Consider the following 15,182-nt stretch of genomic DNA (forward strand, 5'->3'; position numbering starts at 1 on the left):
AGGCTCTGAGGAGACCTCCTTGTGGCCTTCCAGCATCTGAAGAGGGCTACAAGAAAGCTGGGGAGGGACTTCTGAGGGTGTCAGGGAACGATAGGACTGGGGTGATGGAACAAAATTAGAAATGGGTAGATTCAGATTGGATGTTAGGAGGAAATTCTTCCCCATGAGTGTGAGACACTGGCAGAGGTTGCCCAGGGAGGTGGTGGAAGCCTCATGCCTGGAGGTTTTTGCAGCCAGGCTGGATGTGGCTGTGAGCAACCTGCTGGAGTGTGAGGTGTCCCTGCCCATGGCAGGGGGGTTGGAACTGGCTGAGCCTTGAGCTCCCTTTCAACCCTGACAATTCTGTGATTCTATGAAACAGGACCTCCAGAGATCATCCAGTCCATCCCCCCTGCCAGAGCAGCAGCACCCAGGGGAGTCTGCACAGGAATGCATCCAGGTGGGGTTGGAAAGGCTCCACAGAAGGAGACTCCACAATCCCTCTGGGCAGCCTGCTCCAGGGCTCTGTCAGCCTCACAGGGAAAAAATTCTTCCTGCTGTTCCCATGGAACAGTTTCTCCTCACATTGAGCTGAAACCTTCTCTGTTCAAGTTGGAACCCATTGTTCCTTGTCTTATCACTGTGAACCACCCAAAAGAGCCTGGCCCTCATCACTTGACCCCCAGCCCTCAGCTATTGACAGACATTGATCAGATCCCCTCTCAGCCATCTCTTCTCTAGACTAAACAGCCCCAGGGCTCTCAGTCTCTCTTCCCAGGGGAGATGCTCAAGTCTCCTGCCTCTCAATGGACTCTCTCCAGCAGGTCTCTGTTTCTCTTGGCCTGGGGAGCCCAGAACTCAACACACAGCACTCCAGCTGTGGTCTCAGCAGTGTGTCACTGTTTTGCAGCTGCTGGCCCAGCCTGCTGAGAACCACGAGGAGCTGACCGCCCGGCAGCACATTTCCGACCAGCTGGAGCGGCGCTTCATCCCGCGCCCCCTCTGCAAGAGCTCCCTCATCGCCGAGTTCAACAACGAGCTCAAGATCCTGAAGGAGGCGGTGCACAGCGGCTCGGGTAAGAGCTCAGTACTAGCAGCCCAACCTGGCCAGCTGGCTCCCTCTGGTGGGTTGAAAATTCCTCCCCCTCCCCAACAGAAAATCTTCCAGAGCAGCTCAGCAGGAAGCAAATGCAGCTGTATTTGCAAGCAATCCTGCAATCTACAATGTGGAATGCGATGGATATGGACAAAATAGACACTGGAACAGGTTGCCCGGGGAGGTGGTGGAAGCCTCATCCCTGGAGGTTTTCAAGGCCAGGCTGGATGTGGCTGTGAGCAACCTGCTGTAGTGTGAGGTGTCCCTGCCCATGGCAGGGAGGCTTGGAACTAGATGATCCTTGAGGTCCCTTTCAACCTTGACAATTCTGTGATTCTATAAGTAAAGCTAAGAGACTGATTTGCCAACCATAACAAGTGGTTCTCAGATTTTCTTATGTCCCCTGGAAAGTGCTAGAAGTGCCTGCTTTATGTGGGTTACAACCTGAGTTGTCAGCCCTAAATAAAAGCCAATATCACCTTGATTCTTAGATGAATTCATTTGGTAAATATCAGTGAAATAACTGTCAGGATTTTACAGCTACAGGGGGGAAAAATAGTTCTAAGGAGATAACAACAATTTTATGATTCTTGATCCCTTTGTGATTAAGAATTCTTCTCCTGTGAGGTGCCGGGAAGCATCCCCAAGCTTGTCTCCTGCAGCAGCCAGCCGTGGTGCCACAAGGTGGCAGGCACTGCTTGTGCAAAGCCAGGGACTGGAAGCACTTTGTGCTTTAGCAAAGAAAACAAAGTCAAACGAAGAATGCCTCAGCCTTTTTCCCTTGCTAATAACTTGCCTCCTTCCTAAATATGAAAGTTGATCTGGAAAACGTGGTGCTAAGGTGAGGTGAGCAAACCAGACTGCAGAAGCAGCCTTATGAAGAGTGCCTGAAGGAGTGTGGCTGGAAAGCTGCCTGGCAGAAAGGGAGCTGGGGGTGCTGATGGCCAAGCAGCTGAAGAGGAGCCAGCAGTGTGCCCAGGTGGCCAAGAAAGCCAAAGGCATCCTGGCTGGCATTAGAAATGCTGTGTCCAGCAGGAGCAGGCAGGGGATTGTCCCCTGGGACTCAGCTCTGGGGAGGCCACACCTGGAGTGTTGTGTCCAGATTTGGGCACCTCAATCCAAGAGAGATGTGGAGGTGCTGGAGGGAGTGCAGAGGAGGGCAGGGAAGCTGGGAAGGGCCTGGAGAAGAAATGTGATGAAGAGCAAGTGAAGGAGCTGGGGATGGTTAGTGTGAAGCAGAGGAGGCTGAGGGGAGACCTCCTGGCTCTCTGCAGCTCCCTGAAAGGAGGTTGTGCAGAGGTTGTGCTGCTCTCTTCTCACAGCTCATTAGCCAGAGAAGAAGAGGGAAGAGCCTCAAGCTGCAGCAGGGCAGGGTCAGACTGGACAGGAGGAAGAATTTTTCCCATCAAGAGTGTTCAGGGATTGGAATGTGCTGGGCAGGGAGGTGGTGGAGTCCCCAAGCCTGGCTGTGTTTGAAGGTGGTTTGGCTGTGGTGCTTGGGGCTGTGGTTTAGTGGTGAGCCCTGTACAGTAGGGTTGTGGGTTGGACTTGGTGCTCCTGAGGAGCTTTTCCAACCTGAATGTTTCCGTGGGGCTGTGAAAACAGACTGAGGTTTTGGAGAGGTGTGGTGAGCTGGGGCTACTCTGCCTGGTTCATCACACCTGCCAGCCCCTGCCCCACTAGCCCAGTGTGGTGGCTTGAAACTACCCTCCCAACCAATTTTAGTTTTGGAGAATTACCCCCAAAACTAAATCACCAGTCTAGTTCAATTGGCTTGGAAGGCAGAATGAAGCTGTATTTATAAAGCATCTAGAAATCTAGAAATTAAAATGCAATGCGTATGTACAAAATATATTCACCTATATTTACAATTTGGGAACAACACAAATACAAGGATCCCCGTGTACACAATCACACCCACCCCCCTCACACACACACCCCTGGATGGGCCAGGGGGACCGTTGCAGCCTCCACCCTTTTTCCTTCCCCAGTAGCTCCAGAGACACAACACAAAGTCAGCTCAGCCAGAAGAAGGTCAGGAAGGAGAGATGAGGGAGCAAGCCCTGCAAGCCATGGAAGCTGCAGAGAGCAAAAAGTGAAAAGCATGACAGGATAGTTTGTGCAGCAAACTTTAACGTAGTCAGGGGACAAATGGAATGATATATCTCTCTCTCTCTTTATATATATATATATATATATATATATATATATATACACACACACACACACACACACACACACCCCTATATATACCTATATCACAGTCTCACAGTGCATTAGAGGTTGGAAGGGACCTCCAGAGATCATCCAGTCCAACCCCCCCTGCCAGAGCAGGATCACTTAGGGTAGTCTGCACAGGAATGCATCCAGGTGGGGTTTGAAAGTCTCCAGAGAAGGAGACTCCACAACCCCCCTGGGGAGCCTGTTCCAGGGCTCTGTCACCCTCACTGGAAAGAAGTTTCTCTTCATGTTGTGAAATCTTCTATGTTCAAGCTTGAACCTGTTCTTTCTTGACTTATTGCTGTGCACCACCCAAAAGAGCTTGGCCTCCTCCACTTGTCCCTCACCCCTCAGCTCTTGATAGACATTGATCAGATCCCTCTCAGCCTTCTCTTCTCCAGACTAAACAGCCCCAGGGCTCTCAGTCTCTCTGCCCAGGGCAGATGCTCAAGTCTCCTACTCATCCACCTATCAGCTGTTATCATTCTGTGCCCAGTGATGATTTATTTACCTTTTTCACTGTAAGTCTTTTCAGTTAGGAGCTAGGCTAAAGTTCCACCTTTAAACTCTGCCACTCGGGTGCCACACATGCCGGGAACGCTTGGCTGGTTATTGACTCCCAGTGCCATGGCTGACTGGGGTCTTCTTTCCCCCCCCTCACGCAGCTTACCAAGGGAAGACGTCAGTCAGCACCGTGGGCACCTCCACCTCAGCATACCGCCTGAGCCTGGCCACCATGTCCCGCTCCAACACGGGCACAGGCACGGTGTGGGAGCAGGACAGCGAGCCCTCCCAGCAGGCCTCGCAGGACACGCTAAGCCGCACTGATGAGGAGGACGAAGAAAGTAGGTGCCCCCTTGGGCTGGGGGGAGAGAGTACCCCCACTGGCTGGAGGGAATACCCCCCTCTGGTGGGTTGAAATTACCCCCCTGTGGTGGGTTGAAATTACCTCCCTGTGGTGGGTTGAAATTGCTCCCCCCCCAGTGGTGGGTTGAAATTACCTCCCTGTGGTCGGTGGAAATTGCTCCCCCCCCCATGCTGGTTTGAAATTACTTTGCTGTGGTGAGTTGAAATTGCTCCCCCCAGTGGTGGGTTGTAATTACCTTCCTGTGGTGGGTTGAAATTATTCCCCTGTGGTGGGTTGAAATTGCTCCCCCCCATGCTGGTTTGAAATTACCTCCCTGTGGTGAGTTGAAGTTGCTCCCCCCAGTGGTGAGTTGTAGTTACCTCCCTGTGGTGGGTTGAAATTGCTCCCCCCCATGCTGCTTTGAAATTACCTCCCTGTGGTGAGTTGAAATTGCTCCCCCTAGTGGTGGGTTGTAGTTACCTCCCTGTGGTGGGTTGAAATTACCCCCCTCTGGTGGGTTGAAATTACCCCCTGTGGTGGTTGAAATTACCTCCCTGTGGTGGGTTGAAATTGATCCCCCCTAGTGGTGGGTTGAAATTACCTCCCTGTGGTCGGTGGAAATTGCTCCCCCCCATGCTGGTTTGAAATTACTTTGCTGTGGTGAGTTGAAATTGCTCCCCCCAGTGGTGGGTTGTAATTACCTTCCTGTGGTGGGTTGAAATTACTCCCCCTGTGGCGGGTTGAAATTGCTCCCCCTGTGGTGGGTTGAAATTGCTCCCCCCAGTGGTGGGTTGAAATTACCCCCCTGTGGTGGGTTGAAATTGCTCTCCCCAGTGGTGAGTTGAAATTACCCCCCTGTGGTGGGTTGAAATTGCTCCCCCCAGTGGTTGGTTGTAATTATCTCCCTGTGGTGGGTTGAAATTAATCCCCTGTGGTGGGTTGAAATTGCTCCCCCACGTGGTGGGTTGTAATTATCTCCCTGTGGTGGGTTGAAATTACTCCCCTGTGGTGGGTTGAAATAAATCCCCTGTGGTGGGTTGAAATTGCCTTCCTGTGGTGGGTTGAAATTACCCCCCCCGTGTGGTGGGTTGAATTTATGCCCCCTGTAGTGGGTTGAATTTATCCCCCCTGTGGTGGGTTGAAGTTACCCCCCCCAATATTAAATTTGCCAGACCAGCTCAGTTGGGAAGCAAACGAAGCTCATTTACAAGCAAAACTACAATCTGGAGATATGGAATGCAATGAATATGTCTGTGGTGGGTTGAAAATTGCCCCCAACATTAAAGGTACCATAGCAGCTCAGCTGGAAGCAAATGAAGCTGATTTACAAACAAAACTACAATCTACAAAGAAATGCAAGGAATATGTACAAAATAGACACTGGAAGAGGTTGCCCAGGGAGGTGGTGGAAGCCTCATGCCTGGAGGTTTTTGCAGCCAGGCTGGATGTGGCTGTGAGCAACCTGCTGTAGTGTGAGGTGTCCCTGCCCATGGCAGGAACTGGATGATCCTTGAGGTCTCTTCCAACCCTGACAATTCCACGATTCTGTATTTTGTTAATTTGGGGTTAAATTAATGAGGTGGGAATTTTAAAAATACAGTTATTTTTATTTTCCTGAAAATCCCACCCCAAAGCTATGGACAAAACTGATAAGAAAACTATTTACAGGTCACGAATTCTACCAAGATGCTTATGGCAAAATTTAGTACAATTTGGAGAATTCAGAGAATGGAAAAGGCTAAGCCACAAATAGCTTCACCCCACTTATAAATCAAAGGCCAGGCAGGAAACTGCTAGGGAAGCATGGGAATGCTGAATTTTACTCACGAGATTGCAGTAGGAATTTGAAGATGGACCCGAGATCTCCTGCTCTTGCTGACAGGCTGCAGAAACTGCTGGTTTGGTAATCCAGTTCTCTGGGTGACCTGGCTCAAATCCAAGAGGGGGACCTGTCAGGAATCAAAGTGTCCATAGGCATGGCTGCCACAAGGGAAACTCATGCAGTGCAAGGAAAAGCTGCAGGATCAGTCCCGAGCAGGCAGGATCACGGCAGGAGAAGTCCCAGGCAGGATCGGTCCCAGGCAGGCAGGATCATGGCAGGATCGGTCCCAGGCAGGATCAGTCCCAGGCAGACAGGATTGCAGCAGGATTACTCACAGGCAGGATTGGTCCAGAGCAGGCAGGATCACAGCAGGGTCACTGGCAGGCAGGATCAGTCCTGGGCAGACAGGATCATGTCAGCATCACTCACAGACAGGATCGGTCCCAGGTAGGCAGGATCACGTCAGGATCGCTGCAGGCAGGATTGGTCCTGGACAGACAGGATCACAGCAGGATCACTCACAGACAGGATTGGTCCCAAGCAGACAGGATCACTGCAGGATCACTCACAGACAGGATCGGTCCCAAGCAGGCAGGATCCCGGCAGGATTGCTGCAGGCAGGATCGGTCCCAGGCAGGCAGGATCACAGCAGGATCAGTTCCGGGCAGGCAGGGTCACAGCAGGATCAGTCCTGGGCAGGCCAGTCCTGAGCAGGCAGGATTATGGCAGGATCGCTTGCAGGCAGGATCTGTCCTGGGCAGGGAGGATCACAGCAGGATCACTCCCAGGCAGGATTGGTCCCAGGCAGGCAGGATCCCGGTGGGCAGGCAGGATCCCGGCGTGCAGGCGGGCCCGGGGAGAAGCCAGTCGAGTGCCGGTTCCTCCAAAGTCGCCACAAATGCAGGGCAAAGCGAGTAGAGTCCAAAAATGAGCACCCAAATGGCAGAGCCGAAATGAGCAGGCCCCCAGCAAGGAGTGAGAGCAGGCAGAAAATGAGAGCCTTGGCTGTTCTCTGTCAGCCCATTTAAGATATTCCTGGCCAGTCATCCAGGCCAGTATGTGAAGTGCCGCACTAATCGTGTGTCCAAATCACAGTGGGCTTCTCCACCACTAAATACCTGTGAGGGACCTCCAGGAGATCGAGGGAGGTTCTCCTCCCCCTTTACTCTGCCCTGCAGAGACCTCATCTCGAGTACTGTCTTCAGTTTTGGGCTCCCCAGTTTAGGAGGGACAGGGACCTGCTGGAGAGGGTCCAGCAGAGGGCTACAGGGATGATTAGGGGACTGGGGCGTGTGCCTTATGAGGAGAGGCTGAGGGACCTGGGGCTTTTTAGTCTAGAAAGGAGAAGACTTAGAGGGGATTTAATAAATGTTTATAAATATCTGAGGGCTGGGGGTCAGGAGGGAGGGGACAGCCTCTGCTCTCTTGCTCCCTGCAATAGGACAAGGAGCAAAGGATGTAAGCTGCGCCACAGGAGGTTCCACCTCAACACAAGGGGAAGTTCTTTACTGTAAGGGTCACAGCAACTGGAACCGGCTGACCAGAGAGATTGTAGAGTCTCCTTCTCTGGAGCCTTTGCAGCCCTGTCTGGATGCATTCCTCTGTGACTTGAGCTAGATTGTATGGTCCTGCTCTGGCAGGGGGGGTTGGACTCAATGATCTCCTTGGGTCCCTTCCAACCCCTGACATCCTGTGATCCTGTGACCTCCGCCCTGGCAGCGAGAATGGGAGCCCATTGCCTGTCCCCAGGGCAAGGGTAATACAATTTTGCACCTTTGTCTTCCCCTAGTCAGACCTCTGCTTGATGGGGGTGGGGGAAGGGGGTTTGGAGCACCCTGTGACATAGACGTGTAAGTATTTACAATTTCTAATCAGCACAAGAACCCCCCTGAGAAAACCAGGGGAGCTAAGTGACAGCTTCCCCCTCCCTGCTCCCTACCCTCTTGTACACGATAGAGGAGAGAAAGAGCAGAGAGTTGTTTTGTTAGTACTTAGACAAAGCAATGCAGCCAAGGTCAGCAAAGACCCAGCAGAAGCACCAGGAAGCTGAAAAGAGAGAAACTTTCTTTACCTTCCTAGCCTTAGGTTTATTATCCCTCCAATGGGATTGTTTAGAACTTATCATTAGTTTCCTTTTTACACCCAACGCTGATTTATTTACATTTATTTACCACTTTCTGTTCAAGATCTGTGGAGAATTTTCTAGGCACAGCCTGAAACTGCCACAGTGTACAAAATATCCAATATTAACATATAGTTACAATTTTAAAACCACACAAGAACCCCCCCTGGACAAAACCAGGGGGTTACCAACAGCTACCCCCTTCCCTGTTCCCTTCCCCCACCTTATACAAGGGAAAAAAGAAGGAGGAGAAAAGCAGAGAGCAGGCTGTTAGTACTTAGCCACAACAAGAAACTGCCACGGTCAGCAAGCCAGCAGAAGCAACCAGTTAGTATCTGCTAGAGCAAAGGAAGTGGGAAAGAGAGAGAGTTAGTGTCCACAACTATATGGGAGTTATCAGACCAAGGGAAATATTTAGACCTTATCCTCTAGCCAGCCTGATCTAGTGTGAGGTGTCCCTGCCCATGGCAGGGGGGTTGGAACTAGATGATCCTTGTGGTACCTTCCAACCCTGGCTGATTCTATGAGTCTATGATTTTCCCTTTTACATCCAATGGTAATTTATTTACATTCTACCACTTTCTTACTCAATCCACAGATTGAGTAAGAAAAATTTTCCTAGGCACAGCCTAAAACTACCACACCCCTTCAACATTAATTTGGAGAAAAAATGACCCCCAGAATAAGTTGCCAGACCAGCTCAGATGGATTTGAAAGCAAATGAAAGCTGTATTTACAAGTAAAGTAAATTCTAGAATAGGAAGTGCAATGGATAGGTACAAAATATACAACACTTACATGTATTTACAATTTATAAACAACACAGAAACTCCTCAGACCCCCCTGGATGGACCCAGGGGACCATTCACCTCCTCCCCCACTCCCTCCCTCCTTCCTGTTACCTCACACAGGAGTCAAAACAGAGATCCCCTGGCAAGGCCACAGAGGAGAGAGACAAGTTGCAAGAAGAAACAGCAGAAAAGAAAGCAGGAGCTGTTTCTGCCTCTTCTCTATATCTCCCTTAGCAATCCAATGAATTCTGTAGACCTTAGCATTACTTTCCTTTTGCATCCAATAGTAATTTATTTTACTTTGCAGTCTTTGCAGTCAGGATCTAGGGTAAAGTTCCCCCTTCTAACTCCTGATTTGAGCTAAGCCCTTGATACTAAAGATATTCTCCTGATGCCCCCAGAGGGCAGCTGGGAGGGGCTGTCCCAGTGTGAGCCAATGGTGCAGAGGGGCACAAGGCTTAAGAGGTTGGTGTGGTTGCTATGCAGGCTTGGTGTTAAGCTTGGTTGTTACCTCCTCATCCCCTCCTGAGGTGCAGGGGAGGGGGGGGGGGGGGAAGGGAAGGGCCCAGGCAGATTGTCAATGTATGAGACTTGGGCAGATGTGCAATCCTTTCAGCACTGACAAGGCATTTGGCAACCAGTCCTCTCTCTGACCTTCCCCCTGCCAGCAGAGAGAGGCTGTGGCTGGCTCTGTAGTTACCATCCTGTTCCTGTGGGATCAGAGCACTTCCTGCTCATCGCTCCTGTCCAGATGCTCCAATGTGGTATATGTTGTCCTTGTGCTGCACGGGATCCAGCTGTGGCTCTCTGCAGGGAGCCTGCTTGTGTCACTTGATTAACAGAGAGGAAATTAAAGCCTTAAACCCACTGTCAACAAAAGTTTGCTCTCCCTTCCTGGCAGCTGGCAGGTTGTGGGGTTGCCAGGCTTTGTGGTGCCGGTGTGGAAGGAAGGGGATGGTGACTCTCTTGGAAACTGATTTGCAATGACCTGAATGTTGCTTTATCATTTCAGCTGAGTTTCATGTTGTTCTTGGAGGTTTGCCTTCTGTCTGCTTCTGGGTTGTCCATCTGCTTCTGAGTTGTCCATCACTGAAAGGCAGGGTAGAAAACTCTGCTCATGTGCTATCAGGCTTGGCCTTCCCCTGCTTTAGCATGGATACTGTCTTCTAGTGCCGCAGCGGTCAGTTGCCTCGGGGCCTGAAACTCAGTCCCACCTCTTGTGTATTTGAGGGCTGCTGACTACTCCTCAGAGGCATGAAACAGCAAGGCATGAAAATGGGTGGCCCCAAAGAAAGGCCTGAGCAGTGCCAGCAGGATTTCCTCTGGGGAAGGTCCACTTACCCAACTTCCTTTTAGCTGTGTTCATCACTGAACATGGACAGTCCACCCAGTACTGTACTGCTGAGACACTGCTCTGGGTTTAGCCTCAGATTCATGACCAGCCACTCTGTGGAATGGTTAAGTGAGGGTGGGGAACACTGGAACAGGTTGCCCAGGGAGGTGGTTGAGGCCCCTTTCCTGGAGATATTCAAGGTGAGGCTGGACAGGGCTGTGGGCGACCTGATGTAGTTGGGGATGTCCTTGCTGACTGCAGGGAGGTAAGACTGGATGTCCTTTGGAAGTCCCTTCCAGCCTGGACCATTCTATCACTCTATGATTCCTATTTGCTTCTGGCAATATCTCCTCAGCCCCACCTTGGCTTAATGCTGACATAAAACATTTCAGTATAGCCAAACTGGAAAAGGGCAGAAAGCAAAGAGAAAATGACACAAAGCTGCCCCCTTGTTTTGTTCCTGCAGTTGTAATGAGAGGTTGTGGTGATACCCACGGCAGAGTCACTTCTTTCCAGGTACTTTACCTAATCAGAAACAGCACTGGAAATTTCCAGCAGTCAGTCCTGATCTCAATCCAACTGCCTGCAGAATTCAGTTGCAGGATGAGGCAGTGGAGTCAGTCAATCCATTTCGTGGGTGTCAGTTTAAAATGCACACCCCAAAGGCTGGTGAGGGCTGGGACACTTCTGCACTTTACTGTTGTGCACTTCACCTTTCCTAACAGTGCTTTGCCATAGCAGAGCAGCAGCTGATTTCACACCAGCACAATGCCCATTTCTGGCTTTAGTGCCAGCAAACACTCTATGTTAGCAAATAACCCCATTCATTGCAGGAATTAAGCCCTAGTGGAAGCTGAATTCTCCAAACATATCTTCCTGAGAGCCATATAAGCTGCAGGTATCCATAAATCCCTGCCCCATGTGTGCTGGGTTCCAAGCACAAATCCAGGCTGGGCCAAGAGGGGCTGGAGAGCAGTCTGGAGGAAAAGGACTTGGGGGTGTCAGCTGATGAAAAACTCACAAGGAGCCAGCAGTGGTTGCTGGCAGCCCAGAAGGCAGCCATACCCCAGGGAGCGTGTGGATGCTCCCTCCCTGGAGGTGTTCCAGGCTAGGCTGGATGAGACCTTGAGCTACCTGGGCTGGTGTACTGATAGGACTGGGGGAATGGAACAAAACTAGAAATGGGTAGATTCAGATTGGATGTTAGGAAGAAGCTCTTCCCCATGAGGGTGGTGAGACACTGGCACAGGTTGCCCAGGGAGGTGGTAGAAGCCTCATCCCTGGAGGTTTTGAGGGCCAGGCTGGATGTGGCTGTGAGCAACCTGCTCTGGATGATCCTTGAGGTCCCCTCCAACCCTGACAATGCTGTGATTCTATGGCAGCGGGGTTGGAACTGGATGATCTTTAAGGTCCCTTCCAACCTAACCCATTCTGGGATTCCATGAATCTGTCTGAGCTGAGACTGCAAAACCTCACAGAAATACTCAAGTTTGCAGGCTTAAGTTCCTGGTAAGTAAGTGCACCTTTGGCATCCTGTTATGCCTGGACAACTGCAAAGGTGTAAGTGGGTTTGGGGTGGTTGTTTCCTCTGCTCTCCTGTTGTTTTTTCTGTTTGTTTTTTCCCTTTCCAGATGACTCCTTGAGCATGCCCAGTGTGGTAAGTGAACAAGAAGCATACCTTATGGGTGCCATTGGGAGGAGGCGGTTCTCCAGCCATCTCTCCAGCGTGTCTGCACCTCAGGCTGAGGTGGGCATGTTACCCAGCCAAAGGTAACAGCATGGGCTTTTCACCTTCCTCATTTCACTCACAAGGGCAGGCATGGCACAGGTATATTGTGTGTACCTCAGAGGTGTGGGCCAGAGAGCAGGGCCAGCACAGTCCGTCTAAATTCATTAATCCTGAAACAGTGTTGGGCCGAGGGGGGCAGGGGTGGAAATGATGACGTTCCAGGACGATCTGCCATGTGTAAGGTCCACCAGAACAGGCTGGTGTCCATAGAAAGCTTTCTCTTCAACTGCTTCAGAAACCCTCAGCACTGTTATTTTCCTCTGCTACTACTGTGGACAGCAAAAAAGCAAAGGTGATTTGAGGGTTAGGCTTTGAACCAGGGGACTGTACCCCATCTGCATAGGGAGTAGGGAGGAAACCTGAGAAGCTGGCAAGGGGTGGGGAGTGGGCAGAAACATCCTGTTGGGTTTGCTTCATTTTCTTCCGTGTAGTCTTTGTCCTTCCTGAAACAGCTCATCACAGGAACTGAGTGTCAGGTTCAAAGATAGAATTTACTGCTGTTCAAAGCCAGAAGTATGCTTGGTGGTAGAAACAACATCAAATGCCTTATTCCTGGCTCGTGTGGAGTGGTGAGGAAGAGACTGGGATTTGGGAAATGTCCATCTTTAGAAGATGTAGTCAGAGGTTTTTCCATGTAACTGTGGTCTCTTTTTGGTTGGTTTTGTTTTTTCCTGAGGAAGCAATATTTATGGTTTTATTTGCCTGTGCCACAGTTGTGCAAGGGTGTCTGACAATGGATAGATGAATTGATGTAACTTCCTTTGGACCTTTAAAGAATAAATTCTACCTTATCTCTTGACCAGCCTTGGAAAAATCAAACAACATTGTGGTTCCTTCCCCAAGTCTTGCTTGGAATTAATGAAATAACCTTGATACATGAGGAATAAGTAACAGCTGTGCTAAATATCAGCAGAGATAGGAGAAGTGATTTACAGGAGAGAAGCTGCACAGGTTTTGTCTGGGAGTTTTCACAAAAGGGCTTGCAGGAACTCATTTGACTTTTGAATTGAATTGATTTCAGTCCCTTTTGTTTCTTGAGAGAAAAAAAAAATTAATATGCCAGACCACCTTTTCTTCAATCCTTCACTACCATCCTCAATGCATAAACTTCCTAAGAGTCTCAGCTGACTGATGGCACTGTTTGCTTTGTGCAATCCCACGTCACAGTGATGCTGAGGGGAAGGGAAGAAAAAAAAAAAGAAGGAAAAAAAAGACTTTAATTACAACAGAGCTTTGCTCTCTCCCTTTTGAAGTACGTGGTACAGCAGGAGAATCTCTTTTCATCCGTGTAGGGGAAGTACAAACTCAGCAGGCAGAGTCACATCCCACAGAGCTGTGCCCTTTTTAGTTATGGATGGTCTCTGGGCTTTCAGGCTGCCTCCCCAGTGTAAAGTAATTAATGCTAAGTAATATCATTGCTGCTTTCCTGCTGGTAACCCAGCAGACTGCTTGCTTTCTGTCCTGTTCCTCCTATGGGCTGGGGAGGCTGCTCTTGCCCAAAAGGCTCCAGTGTAGGCAAGCCCTGTGCCTGTGTAGTCCTTTGCCAGGATCCACACCAGCTGTTTACCTACAGTTTCATTGCACCTTGCTTCCCAGATGTTTGTCCTTAGAGCCATACCAGAAAGAGAATTGATCTATAGCTCACGGGACATAGATTAGCCCTCCCTTGGGAAGAAGTGGCTTGTAGGGAAAGGAGGGAGGAAAAAAAGCTTCCTATGAAGCTGGAAGTAAATAGAACTGAAACAAGGGAAAACGGTGCAGGAAAATGGCTTTGAAAACAGCTCCCTGCCCCTTATGTCCTGTGGAAACACATCCTGCTGACCTGCTCAGCTCCCCAGTTATCAGGCAGCGGTATCTGTGTAGCTCCCTCCAAGGGCTGTGATCAGATGTTCCTGCAGCTCCTCTGAGTCGTGTACGTGCTGTTGAGCGTGCCAGAGCAGTTGATGTGATCCTCCTTTTTCCTTTTTGATTCCGTTGCTCTTTTTTCCCCCCCTTTGAGAACAGAGACAATGGCATGCTGCTTTTTTCTTTTTTTTTTTTTTCATTTTCTTTCCCTAAATTCTTAATCTCCCTGCCCCTCCTGCAGTGAACCTAATGTCCTCGATGACTCCCCGAGCCTGGCCACTGAGGGCAGCCTCTCTAGGTACAGTGTTAACACTCCCTGTCTGTCAGTGTGTGTGCCGGGAAACCAGCCGGTTCCAACCTCCTCTGTCTCCTCCCCCTCACCCTTTTGTCACTCTCTCCATCTCTGTCTCTTGTGGCTCATCGATATTCAGACCTGCAAGTCAAAGGTGTAGCAACCCACCTTCAGTTTTCAGCTTTGATTGCCAACAGCTTTGAGGAGGCTAAAGGGGAAGGGGTGAGAAGCAGCTGTAACAAGTGCAGCAGCAGCAGCCTGGCTGGCTGGCCTAGGGGTCCCCCCCTTGTTCAGCAATTGCTTGAAAGGCATGAGAGAGGTTATCCACCAGGCATTATCTGTTACAAGAATTAGTCTGAAGGCTTATATAAAGCAGACATCTGTTTTCCCATTCATCTCACAATGCTGTCACAACCGAAGGCCTACTAACAACATCAAGCTGTGTTCTTTAACATCCATTGATAAAACCAACTCCGCCGAGTCCCACGGATGATGGTCCTCTGTGGACGCTTCACAGTAATTCTGGTGGTTTTCACAAAGTGTTTCCAAATGACCCCTCAGAAAGCTTGCAGGTGAGCACCATTAAAAGCCAGAGTTGCCCTGGCAGTGCTGGAGTTTGAGTGTGGACAGGGGACTTTGTGTGCCAGCATTGTCCTGTGGGTCAGCAGTGAGCTTAGAAGGGAGGTCTGCACCTTTCATGGCCAGCTTGGTTGTGTTAATCATCCTGACTGTCCTGCTGCTGTGCTCACACCTCTCAACCCAGCCTTGTGGGGTCAGAGAGCTGTTGTTAGTCCCAAGAGCATCTCTGTTTCCTTTCAGAAGGCACACACAGCCCCTCAGAGGTGACACCTTCTCCCTTTACCACAGCAGCTGAAGACGTGGATATGTTGAGAGGCATTGGTGTGAAGGGTTTCCATTTGGTTAGCTTGAGTTTAGCTGGCAGCAGTGGCTTTTTGGGGTGGGGACAGGCTGCTTTGTTTGCTTGTTGGTTCCCCTGGGCTGGCAGATAGTGAGTTCCTGGGTGGTGGTGTCACTGAGATCATCCC

General features: G+C 50.2%; 1 protein-coding gene across 3 annotated transcripts in view; it reads left to right on the forward strand.

Moving 5' to 3' along the window:
• The window catches only part of UNC80 (unc-80 homolog, NALCN channel complex subunit), a 229,315-nt gene that overhangs the window by 200,340 nt on the left and 13,793 nt on the right, over nt 1–15,182 (forward strand). For 2 of the 3 annotated variants that reach the window (XM_054380922.1, XM_054380921.1), the window contains 4 exons: nt 890–1,055; nt 3,961–4,140; nt 11,842–11,980; nt 14,086–14,142. In XM_054380922.1, coding sequence (XP_054236897.1) covers nt 890–1,055; nt 3,961–4,140; nt 11,842–11,980; nt 14,086–14,142 — 542 coding nt within the window. The remainder of the gene's footprint in view (nt 1–889; nt 1,056–3,960; nt 4,141–11,841; nt 11,981–14,085; nt 14,143–15,182) is intronic. The other variant, XM_054380923.1, reaches the window with a different exon arrangement.

The sequence above is a fragment of the Indicator indicator genome, chromosome 5, assembly GCF_027791375.1.
Source record: "Indicator indicator isolate 239-I01 chromosome 5, UM_Iind_1.1, whole genome shotgun sequence".
Classification (NCBI taxonomy): Eukaryota; Metazoa; Chordata; class Aves; order Piciformes; family Indicatoridae; genus Indicator; species Indicator indicator.